Raw genomic sequence first — 18,859 nt, forward strand, 5'->3', positions numbered from 1 at the left:
TAGTATTAACTTCCTCGATCTAAAGATCAATATAGAAAATGAGGGTGAAGTGACGACTGAAATATATAGGAAGACCACAGCCAGTAACAGTCTCCTTCACTGGGAAAGCTGCCACCCCAAACCTCTAAAAAGAGGCATACCCGTCGCACAATATCTGAGAGCGAAAAGAAATTGTACAAACGAGACAGCTTTTGAAGAGGAATGCAAGATACTGTATCAGAGATTCCTAGAGAGGGGATACCCTAGGAAGGTGCTCTATAGAGCTTATAATAGGGTCAAGAAGATGGAGAGGGAGAGTCTGTTCAAAAGAAAGGTACCAAAAAATGATAAAACAATAAGATGTATAGGCACTTTTGACTACCAACACCAGAGAATATATGGGATACTTAAAAAATATTGGCATATATTGACCTCAGATAAAGATCTAAAGGAGGTGCTGCCCAAAAACCCATCGGTGACATATAGGAGAGGACAAAATCTAAAAGATATTATGGTCCATAGCCATTTCCAGAAAAAAATGAGCACAAAAAAGAACTGGTTATCCACACAGGGGTCATACCCGTGTGGGGGATGCGTATTTTGTAAATACATGGTGCCAAAGAAAGAGTTCATGAACCCACATGATGGGAAAAAGTATACCATCAGAGAGTACATCAATTGTAAAAGTACTGGCGTTGTCTACGCAATACAATGTAGATGTCCAAAAATTTACGTTGGAAAAACGATACAGGAATTGAGGAGGAGGATTTCGAAACATCTAAGTACCCTCAATACTGATGATGACACACCCCTAGTGAGACATATAAATAAATATCACAAGGGAAATCCAGCAGGTCTAGAAATTTGGGGAATACAGAAGGTCAAACTGGGCCCTAGACAAGGAGATGTAGATAATAAACTACAACAGGAAGAGGCAAAGTGGATATACCGGCTGAAATCCCTGTCACCAATAGGAATAAATGAAGGATTTACCTTCCAACCTTTCTTATAAAGCAATTCAGCAGTAAAAAGAAAATGGAAAATTAAAATAACGAACAATAATAGATCCAAAGTATTTCCAGCTTATTAACAATAAGGCTATGTACTGTAGATAGACTAGTCAGAGGGGCGAAAGAAGATCATCCGAGAATAGAAAAAGACGCATATATATATATATATAAAAAGGAAAGTGAAAAAGGAATTTTTATAAAAAAAAGAACTAGTAAACCTTTCAAAAAATAATATAAAAAAATGACTAACAATATAGGATAATACTTACCATACGAACGGATGAAGGGGTCCAGACCGTGTGGAGCTTCATCCTGGAGGCTCATCCTGAAGTGGGGGGAGTTCTTGGAGATGAAAGTATGGATGAAGGGTTACGGCCCTAAAATAAATGTGTTTTGGCTATGAGCAGTTAGTGAAACCAAAATAAATGACAAAACATTATATTCCATAAAGTAAACATCTAAAAATGAGACATCAAAATAAGTCCATCACTTCCCCCTATCCCTATGAGTATATATAGGCATAGATATAGGTATATACATGTACATGCATACCCTGAGAATGAAATAGTAACCCTAAGGCTCCAGAGGTCAGAGAATCGGTTTTTTAAAAAATAAGAAAAAAGAAAAATAATATGCTCAATTTAAGAACAGACCATATAAACAAAAACATATATATAATCTAAACACCCCCTGGAAGGAGAAGAATGTTAAACATCAAGGAAATGAAAGTAAAATGTAAATCTGGTGTAAAGGATAATGTATACACATAGTGTATATGAGTAAACATGCATGCACCATTAGATATGTCATGAGGGAAAAATAATTTGAGTTATGACATCCTAACAGAGACCCATTTAGAAAAAGGAGGATTAACTGGAGAAAAAACCCAAATCTGTAACATACAATTAGGAAAAATATGGATATATGAAGACTGTGGCAAGAAATGTATTAAATTAATACTGAAGATATGCACTGAATAGAAATAGAATACAGTACCAGCAGGAAGAATGAAGGACCACAGAAATAATGAAAGGCCAGGGTAATCCAGCTAAAAGCCTGCGCCTGCGTCGACAATGCAACAGTATAGAAGCGCACTGTCAAAGTCTAAGTCCGCAAGCATGCGCGGATCGGGGAGGTAACAAACCTAATGACAGAAATGTACAAGTTCTCGCGCATGCGCGAGAATAGCGGAGGTCTCGTAGTGACGCAGCAATAAACCTAATGACAGAAATGTACAAGTTCTCGCGCATGCGCGAGAATAGCGGAGGTCTCGTAGTGACGCAGTGAGGGAAGAGCATAGCGATGTGACATGCAAATATAAGTCATGATCACATGACGGGGGCGTGAATAAATTATAATGCGGAGCAGTACGATCCTAGTGACGTGATGAATACCTATGAGTCACTAGCACATGACGGACTGGAGCCAATTAAAAAAGAGGGTGTGAATAAAGAAAACATATGGGTATGACGTACCTGTGAGGGATTGGTGATTGAAAGCATGTGACCCAAAGCGAGCCTTCAAAGGCTGGACCCCGCCCCCAACACTCACACCTGCATCATCCCCTGAAGACGCTGTGTTACAGCGAAACATGTCGGGATGCAGGGAGTGTGAGAGTTAGCTTTTTAGGCAGTGATATGCGGGAGAAGCTCTAACAATAGTACTAACAAAGATACTACTATAGCAGCAGCGAACCATAGAGCCTAGATCTGAACAGATGCAGTCAGCATAGAAGGCAGTAGCTATAAGGAGTGTATAGGAGATGGAGAGAGATTGATATGAAGCGAGAGGAGGAATAAAGAATCAATAGGTGCTACTACCAGTGCACCAGCACAATATATGTCCCTATATACCTAAGGGAATGGTAATAAACAATAGATCCTGACGCTCCGCGAACGCATCGTCTCCATAGAGAGGGTAATAAAGAACAGAACAACCTCTCTTCACCCTCCCCTCCCCCTGCCCTCCCCCCTGTTCTCAATAGTTGTTACACACAAACAGGAGGAAAAAAGAGCCATATATCAAGAAGGTCGCAGAAAATGCTATGTACTATTATAAGAATATACATTACTAAGAGCAAAGAAAATAGAGCCACTCCGCATCACTGATAGTTTTAAACAATGTCTTTAGCATAGTAATAATATGAACATTGAATAAAAGGTCAGTATTTATTAAAGGAATAAAATAAAAGTGAAGTTTTAAAAGGAAAAACAGTACTTGATCCAAGAACGTAAATAGGTCCCTAGGGACCACTACCTAGCAAACCTTAGGAATCGCGGCACGGACTGCTTTCCGAGCATCATGGACGCTCAGGGTTTCTCCTGCTGTCTGCAAAGCCATCACGTAGCAACTGGTTAGTCTCCTGCCGCTGCTTATTAGCCTTGCATTGCTGCAGGTTTGCCTCCATGAGGGCCTTCACAACAGCCTCCATTTTGTTGTGGGGAACTGGTTGTAATACAGCTGGTTTAATGTACGACATACAACCGTGCCTGAAAAATGCAGAAACCAAAAATATTGGCATTCTGCTCTTACCCGCATCCTCCACTAATTGTGGGGTTTCTCTCTGGTAGACAGGATTAGCGGATGCAGTATAGAGGCAATGGTAGACAGGATTAGCGGATGCAGTATAGAGGCAAGTTCTTTGGATCAAACAGTTTAGTGTTTTATTCACACTGACAAAACAAGCAGTCATAAACGAGCAAAAATTCACCTTGCGGTGTTGGTGGTAAATCACACCATGCAGCAATTCTGCCTCAAAGAGTCCTTGAGCATAGCAGCACCAACCTGTTTTCACGCCAAACAGGTAGCAAGCCTTCATCCAGACACAAGGCTCCCAGATCCCAACACAGAGACCTCGCTTCTGAGCCCAACTGTCTATTTAAAATCCGGTCTGGTATTTGACCTCACCTGGCTGTAAATCAGCCCAGCAGCACATGCTGGGAGGAAAATACCCGTTTTCCAGACCAAACCTCTCACTGTGTTACAGCACCCACACCCTGGAAAAAGTCTATGGTGTACCAATATGCCTTAGACTTTTCCTGCCATTCATCAGCGCAGGGCGCACTATGAACAGCACAGGCAGCGCATTGAATGTAGGCAGCATATTATAGCTAAATGATAAAGTACATGGAAGATATACTGTATTGATATTCAGGGTAAATTGCCGTGTTGGCACTTTGTGATAAATAAGTGGGTTTTGGATTGCAGTTCGGGCACTCGGCCTCCAAAAGGTTCGCCATCTCTGACCTAGGCCATCTTTATGTAGAGCAACAATTCTTTTTTTCAGATCCTCAGAGAGTTCTTTGCCATGAGGTGCCAAGTTGAACTTCCAGTGACCAGTATTAGAGAGTATGAGAGCGATAACACCAAATTTAACACACCTGCTCCCCATTCACACCTGAGGCCGTGTAATACTAATGAGTCACATGACACTGAGGAGGGAAAATGGCTAATTGGGCAAAATTTGGCCATTTTCACTTAGGGTTGTACTTATTGCCAGCGTTTTAGACATTGATGGCTGCGTGTTGAGTTATTTTTTGGCCACACCAAATTTACACTGTTATACAAGCTGTACACCGACCACTTTACATTGTATCAAAGTGTTATGTCGTCAGTGTTATCCCATGAAAAGATATAATAAAATATTTACAAAACTGTGAGGGGTGTACTCAGATTTGTGAGATACTGTACCTGCCCCACAATGCAGCTAGACACGGACAATTGTACCCAGTTGTCATGTTGAACTGGGACAAAATGCCAGAGATAGTTCTCTGATCTGACCTACTCTACCTGCCCGTTGGTCTAGGGATGATATCACGAAGAGAAGTATAATTCAATGTTGAGCAGCCGGCAAAGAGCTCTCCATTGCTTGGAGGTAAACTGGACTCCACGATCGAAAACTGTGCAAAGGTAGTCCTTGTAACCGGAATATGATAGATAACTTCAGAGACTCTGCAGGTATCGACCAGTGATGTATAAATCCTCAATCTACGCCTCAAATACATATGGTGCTCTTTCTGTTCTGGACTCTGCAGTGTGCCCAAACAGCAGTGTACGACTACTGGGGTGTTGCCGTATTCAGGCTGTATACTAAGGCCTCTTTCACACGGGCGAGTTTTCCCGCGCGGGTGCAATGTGTGAGGTGAACACATTGCACCCGCACTGAATCCAGCCCCATTCATTTCTATGGGGCTGTGCACATGAGTGGTGATTTTCACGCATCACTTGTGCGTTGCGTGAAAATCGCAGCATGCTCTATACTGTACATTTTTTACGCAACGCAGGCCCCATAGAAGTGAATGGGGCTGCGTAAAAATCGCAAGCAAGTGCGGATGCGGTGCGATTTTCACGCATGGTTGCTAGGTGACGATCGGGATGGGGACCCGATCTTTATTATTTTCCCTTATAACATGGTTATAAGGGAAAATAATAGCATTCTTAATACAGAATTCTTAGTAAAATAGGAATGGAGGGGTTAAAAAAAAATATATATTAAACTCACCTTATCCACTTGTTCGCGCAGCCCTGCTTCTCTTCTTTCTTCTTCTTTGACCTGGGAGGAAAAGGACCTTTGGTGACGTCACTGCGCTCATCACATCATCCATCACCATGGTGATGGATCATGTGATGGACCATGTGATGAGCGCAGTGAAGTCACCAAAGGTCCTTTTCCTCCCAGGTCATCAAAGAAGAAGAAAGAGAAGCCGGGCTGCGCGAACAAGTGGATGAGGTGAGTTTAATTAAATTTTTTTTTAATCCCCCCATCCCTAATTTACTTAGCATTCTGTATTAATAATGCTATTATTTTCCCTTATAACCATGTTATAAGGGAAAATAATAAAATCTACACAACATCTAACCCAAACCCGAACTTCTGTGAAGAAGTCCGGGTTCGGGTCTGGGTACCAAACATGCCGATTTCTCACGCGCATGCAAAACGCATTAAAACGCTTTGCACTCGCGCGGAAAAATCACGCATTTTCCCGTGATGCACCCGCCTCCTATCCAGCCCTCACACGCGACGCCCGTGTGAAAGAAGCCTAAGAGGCAACCTTGACGTGGTGAAGTGGGCTTATACCTTTTGATCAAAATGTACACTAATGCCTCTTGTACAGCATGCAGTATAGGGGGTTGTACACTTAATATTGCGCTGAGAAGTGAGTTTAATTAGATCCAAGCATAGCATTGTGGATGTGCGATCCAGTTCTGTTTTTCTCCCCTTGATATATGCATGTTGAATCTTGCTTCTTTACTACTGGTATCAACACTCCTCCCATTCGGCACAGGTGATTTTAATTTAGCAGAAGTCTACAGATAAGTGGTTATTGACCTGCAGTTCCTGATAGCAAAGGACATGTTGTGTTAGACAATTGTTTATATGGTACAGTACTGCGTGGTGGCCTTTGTTTTTGTGGTGCTGTGCTGGTGGGTCAGTGGGGCCCAGTGCTGTGGGTGACATTGTCTGATAGCAGGGTTTCTGTTCGACTCCTGGGTCCTGCCGCCTACTAGGGCAGTGCCGCGTTGTCACCGCACTGTGCTGCGCCCATTTGTCAGAGTAAGTCCCACTCTAAGAGGCAACCTTGACGTGGTGAGTGGGCTTATGCCTTTTGATCAAAATGTACACTAATGCCTCTTGTACAGCATGCAGTAAAGGGGTTTGTACACTTAATATTGCACTGAGAAGTGAGTTTCATTAGATCTAAGCATAGCATTGTGGATGTGCGATCCAGTTCTGTTTTCTCCCCTTGATATATGTCTGTTTTTAGGAGAACTAGTGTTGATGGAGCACGAAAGTGCTCTGGTCGAACATCTTGGGATGCTTGGGTGCTCTACCGAGCACTCAAGCACAATGGAGGTCAATGGGAGAACCCAAGCATTAAACCAGGCACCTCCTGCTCTGAAGAGGGGAGGGTGTCTGGTTCATAGGAAAAGGTCAGAAATTGATGGAAACACCACCGAAATGGTTCAGGAACAGCATGGGGATGTCTGGATGCATCTTGGACTCCCAGGTCGCTGCTGGGAACGATGTTGTCCGAGTAGTACGCCACTTTTACAGACTGACACTAATACACAAAAAACGAAGATAAAATTGATTTTAGAGGAAAAATTGTTAGCAAACATGCTTTCCTGTATATTTACTTGTATATAAAGTGCAAGTGCTGCCAAAAATTACAAGGAAGGAGGTACTCCGATACAACCTGTATATCACATAAAGGAGGGCCTCATTAGCATTGTGGTACAATTGTTCAGGTAGTGGGACTCCTACACTCATAAAGCCTATGCATTAAGTGAAAGGGCTGCCAAAAATTACAAGGAACCGGCACTACAATACACCCTTTATTACACATAAAGGAGGGCATCATACACCCTTGAAAAATTATGATTGATGGCCTGCTGGTGACCCTCAAAAACATTACGGGCGAGGGCCTGCTTCTTGGCTGACCATCTAAAACATTAGGGGTGAGGGTCTGCTGCAGAGCTGACTCTCTAAAACATTAGGGGCGAGTGCCTGCTGCTGCTGAGCTGACCATTGAAAAAATTATGGGCGAGGGCCTGCTGGTGAACTGACCCTGTAAAACAGTATGGTTAAGGGCCTGCTGGTGAGCTGACCCTCAAAAACATTATATGCGAGGGCCTGCAGGTGAGCTGACTCTCTAAAAGATTGTATGTGAGGGCCTGCTGGTGAGCTGACCTCTAAAACATTATATAAGAGGGCCTGCTGGTGAGCTGACCCTCTAAAACATTATATGCGAGGGCCTGCAGGTGAGCTGACCCTCTAAAAGATTGTAGGTGAGGGCCTGCTGGTGAGCTGACCCCCTAAAACATTATACGCGAGGGCCTGCAGGTGAGCTGACCCTCTACAACATTAGAAGCGAGGGCAGACTAATAAGCATGTGGATATAATGGAACAGGAGGAGGAGGAGGACGAGAAAAGGAAGATTGAACCATATACCCTTTTTTGTGGTGGAAGGGGTGCATGGGAATACAGTTTATTCAGTACATTATAAAAAACACATTTAAAGTGCCTTTATGTTCAGCCGCTTTCCTCTGGTAGAGTAGAGAAACCAGCAGCACTAAATACCCGCTCTGACAAAATGCTGGCGACAGGGCAAGCCAGCACCTCCAAGGTGTAGAGCGCCAGTTCGTGCCACGTGTCCAGCTTGGACACCCAATAGTTGTAAGGCACAGAGGGATCATTGAGGATGCTGACACGGTCTGCTACATACTCCTTCACCATCTTCCAAAATATTTTCCTCCTTGTAACAATAGGCCGCGCATCAGTGTGAGGGTGCAGTCGGGGCGTCATGAAACTGTCCCCGGCTTTGGAGAGTGTTGCCTTGCCTCTGTTGGAACTGCTGTGTGTTCCCCTCGTCTCCCCTCCTCTGTTGCCCAAGGAACTAAATACTCTGCCGCTAGCGTTGTCAGCTGGAAATTTTTGGAGCAATTTTTCAACAAGGACCTTCTGGTATTGCACCATTTTGCTTATCCGCTCCACCACCGGAATGAGAGATGAGAGGTTCTCTTTGTAGCGGGGGTCGAGAAGAGTGAACAACAGTAATCGGTGTTGGCTAACTGGTGCTGCAAGAGGATAATTCTGAGGTGGAAGTGGAGGAGGTGGAGGAGAAGTGGGGGTTGGAGTCACTAACGTAAGTGGTGGCGGAAACACTGATGGAATTGTGGCCCGCAATCCTTGGCGTCGGTAGCACCTGTGCCATCCCAGGGTACGACTCGCTCGCGGCCGCCACAACGTTCACTCAGTATGCCGCCAGGGAAATGTAGCGTCCCTGGCCGAAAGCACTTGTCCATGTGTCGGCGGTTAAGTGGACCTTCCCAGTAACTGCGTTGGTCAGGGCACGCGTGATGTTACAGGACACATGCTGGTGTAAGGCAGGCACGGCACACTGTGAAAAATAGTGGCGGCTGGGGGCTGCGTAACGAGGGACGGCCGTCGACATCAGGCTGCGGAAGGCCTGTGTCCACAAACCTAAATGGCAACATTTCCAGGGCCAGTAATTTGAAAAGTTGCGCATTTAGTGCTATGGCTTGTGGGTGGGTGGGTGGCTGGGTATTTGCACTTGCGTTCAAATACCTGGGGTAAGGACATTTGTATGCTGCGCTGGAACACGGAAGTGGATGTGGTCGCTGATAGTGCTTGCGAAGGTCCAGGTGCAGGGCGGGAGGCATCCGGGCCTGCGCCTTCGACAGGGGATTGGCCAGCACGTAACACAGGGGAAGAGGAGGCAGTGGTGTGACCCACAGACACAGATTGTGGACCCAGGCGTTCAGCCCACCTATGCTTGGATGCCATGTGGCGGATCATGCTGGTGGTGGTGAGGTTGCTAGTGTTCATGCCCCTGCTCATTTTTGTATGGCACAGGTTGCACATTACAATTCTTTTGTCTTTTTTCCTCAAAAAAGCGCCAGACTGCGGAACACCTACCCCTTGGCAAGGGAGATTTCCGCAAGGGTGTGCTCCGGGGAACAGTTGCGGGCCTGTTTGGTGTGGCCCGCCTTCTCCCTTTTGCCACCCCACTGCCTCCTCCAGCCTGTTGCGGTGCTGCAGATCCCTCCCCCTCTGTACTGCTGTCCTCGCTCGGCTTGCCACCTTCCCAGGTTGGGTCAGTGACTTCATCGTCCACCACCTCCTCTTCCACTTCCGCACTCTGCTCATCCTCCTAACTTGTTTACCTAACAACCACCTCCGTTATTGACAACTGTGTCTCATCCTCATCATCAACCTCTTGAGACACTAATTACCGTTGATTTATTGGCAACTGTGTCTCATCTTCATTCACCACCTCGTGAAACACTAAGGCCCCTTTCACACGGGCGTTGCGGGAAAATGTGCGGGTGCGTTGCAGGAACACCCGCGATTTATCCGCGCGAGTGCAAAACATTGTAATGCGTTTTGCACGCGCGTGAGAAAAATACAGTAGTTATGCCAGATTATGTGCCCCTCACAGTAGTTATGCCAGATATGTGCCCCCTCACAGTGGTTATGCTCTTTTGTGCCCCCTCACTCTAGTTGTTGTCCCCTTTTATCAGCTTTATGAAAAAATAAAAAATAAACACTTACCTTCTTCTCTGATGACGCGCTCCCACACTCACATCGCGCTGGTGGCTGTGCTGGAGGCTAATTCCCGGGCCTTTAGTGCTCCTCCAACAGCCAGCAGTGCTATGTGCGGCCAGCAGGGGGAGCGCCTGAGCTCTGAAGAACAGTGAAGCAGGGAGCGGAGAGGTCTCCCTGCTTCACTCTGAAAACAAACAGCCCCCATTACATGTGAGTACAGCCGGCGCCCTCCCCCCACGGGCACCGTCACGACCGCGATCGTTACACCCCTAGGTGCGATCCTAGTAATATGCCCCCATTCTCTGTGATGAGACAAAACCTTTAAGGGTAAAGTAATGGGTTCACTTACTTTAGGGTACAAAGTGGATTTACCTACTTTGAGTGTATCAGCGGTTGACATACTTTAGGGTGCAATAAGAGGTTCACATTCTTTAGAGTGTAAAGTGGGTTCACTTTAGATTGCAATGGGGTTTCACATACTTTAGAGTGCACTAGGGGGTTCACACACTTTAGAGTGCAAAGTGGGTTCACTTTAGGGTGCATTAGCTGCTCACATACTTTAGTTTGAAATAAATAGTTTGCATACTTTAGGTGCAAATTGGGCTCATTTACTTTAGGTTGTAATAAAAGAACAGAGGGCCACTTCTCATGTGTGAAATCCAACTAAAATGTAAAAGATTTCCCCCAGGTTAGGGCCGCTCATCGGAGGACGTTGTGCTGTTTCAGGCATGTAGACACAAAGGACTCTGGAAATCACTGCAGCTCCCTTCTGCCCTGGAGGGATCCTGCATAGATAATGCATAAGGATAGAAAAAAATTGTCGCGTTCCGGGCTCTGTGTTCAGCAGTGATATGCTGCTGGTGTTTCCACACTCACCGCTTCAGTCGTGGGTAGTGTTGAGCGAAGTGAGCTTAGGATGCTTTATCCGAAGTCGCTTTGTTCAAAACGTCAGAGTAATACTGTACGGAGATTCGTCTCTGTACATTATTAGAATGTATGGGCTCCGATGAGCCAAAGTAAGTTATTTAAAAATTTGCGCGAGTACGGTTTCAAAATATAAAGTGATTTTTGAAGCATCCAAAGCTCACTTCCCTCAACACTAGTCCTGGGCTCTGTCCTTACAGGCATTGTCTGTCCTGGAATCCACTCTGCTGTTTTCTTCCAGCCCTGAGCACAGCATGCTTCCAGCTTGTTCTCTGTATCGCTTCCTTTAGGGTTGGTGCGAGTCACTTTCTGTGATTTATGGGTTAGCTCATGTGCTGAACAATCCTAGCCCTCTTGCACATAAGTGGCTCAATCCTCTTCCCGGTGACTGAGCGTCAAGCTCCTTGTGTTTAATCCCTGCCTGCTTGTCTTGGCTCTCCGGTTGCCGACAATGATTGCCTGGCCTGTACCTGTGCCGCCTGATCTGACCTATTGCTTGTTTGACTTTGCCTCTGCCTCATCCTTTGGTCCTGCACTGTTTCTCCTGGTTACAACTCAGCCTGCTGACTACGTCTTTACCTCTGGTACATTGCTCAGGTACCTCCTGATCCGTCTGGACCAGATGCCTTGTGTGCCAATCCTCCTCAAGAGGTAGCGACATGGTGTTCGCCTCGGGAAAGTCTATCCCCACCATCAGGGTTAGTTGAAAGAACGAGGGGCTCACTTAGACTACGCCCTTAGCGAAGATAGGACACATGGCACAGTGGGTTCACACTCGCTGGTTCATGACAAAAATGCAGATTGAGGGGTGCTAATATCTAATGATTTATTTAAAAACTGATAGGCAAATTAAGGCTACTTTCACACTAGCCTTTTTGCTGGGTCCGGCAGCGTTCAGCAAAAATGCTTCCATTACTGATAATATAACCATCTGCATCAGTTATGAACAGATCTGGTTGTATTATCTTAAACATAGCCAAGACGGATACTTCATGAACTCCATTGAAAGTCAATGGGGGACGGATCCGTTTTCTATTGCCTTGCATTGTGGGTCATGACGGACCCGTTTTGCTCCGCATCCCAGGACGGAAAGCAAATCGCAGCATGCTGCGGTTTGCTCTCCTGTATGAGAACGGAATGCATTTTGGAGCATTACGTTCTGTTCAGTTACATTTTGTCCCCATTGACAATGAATGGGGACAAAACTGAAGCATTTTTTTCCGGTATTGAGACCCTATAACGGATCTCAATACCGGATAATAGAAACACTAGTGTGATAGTAGCCTAAGAAATTGCAACTCGTGCAATTTGTTATCATCAGCGTATTGCTGACTTCTTCAGGCTTTCTGGCTTCATTTGCCCCAGAAAACTGGTGTAAATAAAGATACATTTTTTGCGGCTGTTGACCATGCCCCCTTTCTGTCCTTGTCGTGCCCCCTTTCAGAAAAGTGGTAAGGGCAGCATAAAATACACCACTTGTGATATTTTTTCTAAAACTCGCAAACAAGCATTTTGTAACTTTTTCATGTTACTTTTTGGGCACAAAGGAGATGATAAATCTCCCCCTATACTGTCTCAGCATCCTCATTTAAGTCAGTACCCTCAACTTCTTCAGGCACATACTCCGTATCCTTTTGTAAGCCATATAGCATTCTACTGTATATGAATCAGACAGTATGTGCCTGAAAAATGTGGCCATATGCCATCTGTCCACCAGCTGAAGCTCAACAGAAGATGGGTGTTGCAACAGGACAACGACCCAAAGCATAGAAGTAAATCAACAACAGACTGGCTTAAATAGAAGAAAATACGCCTTCTGGAGAGGCCCAGTCAGAGTCCTGACCTCAACCCGATTGAGATGCTGTGGCATGACCTCAAGAAAGCGATTCACACCAGACATCCCAAGAATATTGCTGAACTGAAACAGTTCTGTAAAGAGGAATGGTCAAGAATTACTCCTGACCGTTGTGCACGTCTGATCTGCAACTACAGGAAAGGTTTGGTTGAAGTTATTGCTGCCAAAGGAGGTTCAACCAGTTATTAAATCCAAGGGTTCACATACTTTTTCCACCTGCACTGTGAATGTTTACATGGTGTGTTCAATAAAAACATGGTAACATTTAATTCTCTGTGTGTTATTAGTTTAAGCAGACTGTGATTGTCTATTGTTGTGACTTAGATGAAGATCAGATCACATTTTATGACCAATTTGTGCAGAAATCCATATAATTCCAAAGGGTTCACATACTTTTTCTTGCAACTGTATATGAATCAGACAGTATGTGCCTGAAAAATGACGAAATGCATTGCACAAGTTGCAATGTTTTAATTTGCCTATCAGTTTCTTTAATAAATCATAGGTATTAGCACCCCTTGATCTGCATTTTCTTCTATCCTCATATATTTAGGCTGCAAAGGGGATTAACTTTAGGGTGCAAAGTTGGTTCAGTTACTTTATGTTCCAGTAGGGGGTCCACTTACTTTAGGGTGAAAAAGGGGGCTTATTTTTGGGTGCAATAAGGGGTTCAATTTAGGGTACATTTGGCATTTGACATTTCACTTTTTTTAGGTTGCAATATGGAGTTCAAATACTTTAGGGTGTCATAAGAGATTTACTTACTTGAGGGTGCAAAAAGAGGTTCACGTAAAGGTGCAAAATGGGTTCAGTTACTTTAGGGTATATTGGCAGTGCAAATACTTTAAGGTGCAAAGTGGGTTTACTTACATTGAATTGCAGTAGGGGGTACACTTATTTTTGGTTGCAATAAAGGGTTCACTTACTCAGGGTTTAATTACTTCAGGGTGCATTCTTAATATTGCAATAGGGAGTTTACATATTTTAGGTTACAATACGGCATTTACATACTTTAGGTTGCAAATCACAGTAGGGTTCACTTTGTTGAGGGTGCAAAAAAAGGTTCACTTAAGGGTGCAAAGTGGGTTCACATACTTTAGGGTGCAATAGGGGATTCACTTACTTTAGGGTGCAATAAGGAATTCACGTACTTTAGTGTACAATAGGGGGTTCACTTACTTTAGGGTGCAATACGGGGTTTACTTACTTTAGGGTTTATCTTTGGCTGTAATACAGTGTATCTGAAACTCATTTGACCCTGACCAGTGAGGAAAGTCAGACATCAGAATATGTATCCTACCTAGGGTTTAAAAATACTTGGGGTCATTTATCAAACTGGTGTAAAGTAGAACTGGCTAAGGCTACTTTCACACTGGCGTTTGGTGCGGATCCATCATGGATCTGCACAGACAGATCCGTTCAGATAACACAAACGTCTGCATCCATTCAGAATGCATCCGTTTGTATTATCTTTAACATTGCCAAGACGGATCCGTCTTGAACACCATTGAAAGTCAATGGAGGACAGATCCGTTTTCTATTGTGCCAGATTGTGTCATAGAAAACGGATCCGTCCCCATTGACTTACATTGTGTGTCAGAACGGATCCGTTTGGCTCAGTTTCGTCAGACTGTAGGCAGCGTTTTGCTGTCCGCCTCCAAAGCGGAATGGAGACGGAACGGAGGCAAACTGATACATTCTGAGCGGATCCTTATCCATTCAGAAAGCATTCGGGCAAAACTGATCCGTTTTGGACCGCTTGTGAGAGCCCTGAACGGATCTGACAAACGGAAAGCCAAAACGCGAGTGTGAAAGTAGCCTTAGTTGCCAATATGCATTTTCTTGTTATGATTTGAATATATGTTTTTATTTCTATTTATTGACCATTGAGTTCATTTACCTAATACAATCCATTATTGGTTTTAATTGCCAATATCTTCACAATCATTTTTACCACATCTGACCTGCTAAAGAGTGACGCCTGATTGTGAGTCATCTTTTCTTGGTCTACTGGAGTTTTATTGTGCTCTTTTCAGCCCAAAGACAAAGTATTTTTCCTTTTATATTTGTGTGTTAGCTAACGCTACACTCTCTTCTTGTTTACACATTCCACCCTCTTGGCGCCCGTCACCTACTTCTTCATATATTCTGGGTCACCCACCCATATTTTATATTTTGTTCCCTAATCCTCTTTTTTATATTTTCTTTAGTTGCCAATAGCAACCAATCAAATTTCACCTTTCATTTTGACAGCTCCTTTGGAAAGTGAAAAGTGAAATCTGAATGGTTGCTATGGGCAACTAAGCCAGTTCTACTTCACACCAGTTTGATAAATGACCCCAACTATTCATTTTGTTAAAGGTTTCTATTGGGTCTTGAATACAAAAGCTTCTGTCTGTGAGCCAGAACCCTTATCATTGAGCTATAGGCTCAGTCCTTGTTAGCTGTGGATTTTATTTAGCTGTGTGATCTAGCATACAAATACATCTAGCATACTAAAACTCATTCTGACTTTGACCCTGACCTGTAAGGAAAGTAAAACATCAAAGTCCAACATCATTTGAATTTGTCTCCTAGCTAGGGTTTTAAAAATGTAATTCCTTTATGTGTGCTATTGGGTCTTGAGCCCAAATGCTACTGCTTGTGAGACAGATCCTTGCCATTGAGCTATGGGCTAAGGAACTGTTAGATAGGGATTTTCTTTGGATGTGTGATTTAGCATGCAAATACACAGTATATCTAAAACTTTGATCAAAAACTGTTTCACAGAAGGAATGTTGATGTAGTTTGCATCAAAATATAAACAAACTCACGGTGGCAGATGACGCCATGAGAAAACAAAGTCTTTATTACTCATTCAATTGAAACGGGCAAGACAAAGAACACCCATGTGTGAAAAGAGTTATTAATAATGCCACGTCTGAACCACCTATATGCACCTGTCCTAGTATGTAGGATTTATTTATTTTCCCTTAAAGGGAATCTGTCACCTATTTTGAGCCTATAATACTGTTAACATAGCAAAGTGCAATAAAGTACCTTCATTCCTGCATGTGTCCTCTTTCTTTTATTCAACTTTTCAGCACCATCCCTCTGTGTAACAGAGACAGTAAAAGGCTAAGGCCTCTTTCACACGGGCGTTGCTGAAAAATGCGCGGGTGCGTTGCGGGAACACCCGCGATTTTTCCGCGCGAGTGCAATACATTGTAATGCGTTTTGCACTCGCGTGAGAAAAATCGCGCGTGTTTGGTACCCAAACCCGAACTTCTTCACAGAAGTTCGGGCTTGGGATCGGTGTTCTGTAAATAGTATTATTTTCCCTTATAACATGGTTATAAGGGAAAATAATAGCATTCTGAATACAGAATGCTAAGTAAAACAGGGCTGGAGGGGGTTAAAAAAAATAAAAAGTCATTTAACTCACCTTTATCCACTTGCTCGCGTAGCCGGCATCTCCGTCTGACTCTTTTACTGTCTAGGACCTGTGGAGAGCATTAACTATAGTTTAAGGACCTGGGATGACGTCACTCTGGTCATCACATGGTACGTCACATGATCTTTTACCATGGTGAATCACCATGGTAAAAGATCATGTGACGTACCATGTGATGACCGGAGTGACGTCATCCCAGGTCCTTAAACTATAGTTAATGCTCTCCACAGGTCCTAGACAGTAAAAGAGTCAGACGGAGATGCCGGGCTACGCGAGCAAGTGGATAAAGGTGAGTTAAATGACTTTTTATTTTTTTTAACCCCCTCCAGCCCTGTTTTACTTAGCATTCTGTATTCAGAATGCTATTATTTTCCCTTATAACCATGTTATAAGGGAAAATAATAAGGTTCGGGTCTCCATCCCGATCGTCTCCTAGCAACCGTGCGTGAAAATCGCACCGCATCCGCACTTGCTTGCGGATGCTTGCGATTTTCATGCAACCCCATTCATTTCTATGGGGCCTGCGTTACATGAAAAACGCACAAAGAGGAGCATGCTGCGATTTTCACGCAACGCAAAAGTGATGCGTGAAAATCACTGCTCGTGTGCACAGCCCCATAGAAATGAATGGGTCGGTATTCAGTGCGGGTGCAATGTGTTCACCTCACGCATCACATCCGCGCGGAATACTCGCTCGTGTGAAAGGGGCCTAAGAGACACAGGCCGAGAAGGAACAGCAGCTTCATTCATTCTGACTTTGACCCTGACCTGTGAAGAAAGTCAGACATCAAAGTCAGGTGGCGAAGTCTGTTGTCAGAACCAGATTCAGGGGTCAGGGAGAGCATTTTGCCTCAAAAAGACATGATTCTGATTTGACTATGATATCTGACCATGTTGTAAAATGAACACTGTACATATGAATTAGAAGCTGTTACTGTCTCAGAATCAAAATGTAGTTATCTGTAATCAATTATATAATGTTATATTTAGAAACAAATGGTTGCTATGGTTATAGTTAAATTTAAAATATATGAATAATACAAGTATATATTAATGTAATTCATTTTTTATTCTCTTTTAGATACTTTATTTCACACAAGGCAAACAAAACATGGCAGCAAGTATTTTGGTATTCTTTAAGCATTGCAATAAATAATGCATACATCCTCTACAAAATGTCTGATGCTTACCGTGATAAACGCTATAGTCGTGCTCATTTTGGCGATAGACTCGTTCGAGAGTTGCTTGGTTTGGAGGAAACTTCATCTCAAGATTGATGGCTCCAGTCTTACAGGTGTTTGAAGCAGAACTGGATACCGCTGCTCGGTACTGCCAGGCGTAACTGTGTCAATTAGAACAATAAACTGTATAAATATGTTATTCCTTTTGTGAGGACTGCATACCACACCAACTGAATAAACATTAATTTCTATATTTGTAGTAGTTCAAATATAGTCTTAATTTTAAATCATACAGGCTACCATGTAAAGGGTATAACAGAAGTTACACTAAGTTAGCTAAATACACATGAAATTACAAACATTCACATTTTTCCCTAAAGATTTTCTTAATCATGTTTCACATACGTTACCTTGTTTAACCGAAAACTATGCTGTTTAATGATTTGGTATTTTAATAACTCCTTTAGTTATTTACTACGAACACAGAGAACAAGTGTGTGTTTTGTAATTGCTATTCTAAATATGGGTTTGCAAATCATGGCTTATGTATTTTTCATTTGATAGACGACTGAATGAAGAAGTTTGGTTCTTAAAGAAAATGTTTGTACGCTTTTAGCCACTGGTGCATGTATTTACCCACAATGACGATAGCAAATACATCAACTTGATATAAATTGGTCACAAAAACATCTACATTTTTAGACACTTTGGGGGACATTTCATATCACGTTTAGGTCTGGTTTTGCATTGTGTCGTTGCACCAAATTTATGAAATGGCACACAGCAACAATTGGTGTGAGTGCAATGTGGTTTACAGTTATATGTGTAAAAGTAGACCAGGAGGTCGCCTGGCGTAGGTTGCTACTTTTTTGGGACTTTTGAAAAAGTCGCACATAGTAAATGTGCCATAATCCATTTGTAATCTCACGTTTAAACATAGATCACTTTAAAAAGTGGTGAGGAAAATCAAATGTTGCAAAAATTGACAAACTATCACTGAAAATGGCACAGTTGCCATAACTTGTGACTTTTTTTAAGCCACAAAACTGACATATTTGTTTTGATAAATACCAGCCCCCCCCCCCCTTTTTTTCTGCTGACTACATTTATAGAGCCCCGTCTACGTTTGAATATAAATACAATAAAAATAGAAAAAGCTGAGTACGGCCTCTTGCACACGTAAGTATTTGCTTTCCGTTCCGGTTTTTTTGTGCACCATATACGGAACCATTCATTTCAGTGGGTCCGCAAAAGAAAACGGAAGGTGCATTCAGTTTCCGTATTTCCGTTCCGCAAAAAAAATAGAACATGTCCTATTATTGTCCGCATTCCGGACAAGGATAGTACTGTTCTATTTAGGAGCCAGCTGTTCCGTTCTGCAAAATACGGAATGCACGCAGAGGTCAT

General features: G+C 43.3%; 1 protein-coding gene across 1 annotated transcript in view; it reads left to right on the forward strand.

Annotated features, from left to right (window-relative positions):
• Positions 1-17,988, forward strand: part of PGBD5 (piggyBac transposable element derived 5) — a 127,888-nt gene extending 109,900 nt beyond the window's left edge. The window contains exon 8 of the mRNA XM_040429415.1: positions 17,353-17,988. Within this exon, the coding sequence (XP_040285349.1) occupies positions 17,353-17,548 (196 nt within the window). The 3' untranslated portion in view covers positions 17,549-17,988. The remainder of the gene's footprint in view (positions 1-17,352) is intronic.
• Positions 17,989-18,859: the final 871 nt, after the last annotated feature.

This window comes from Bufo bufo, chromosome 4, assembly GCF_905171765.1.
Source record: "Bufo bufo chromosome 4, aBufBuf1.1, whole genome shotgun sequence".
NCBI lineage: Eukaryota > Metazoa > Chordata > Amphibia > Anura > Bufonidae > Bufo > Bufo bufo.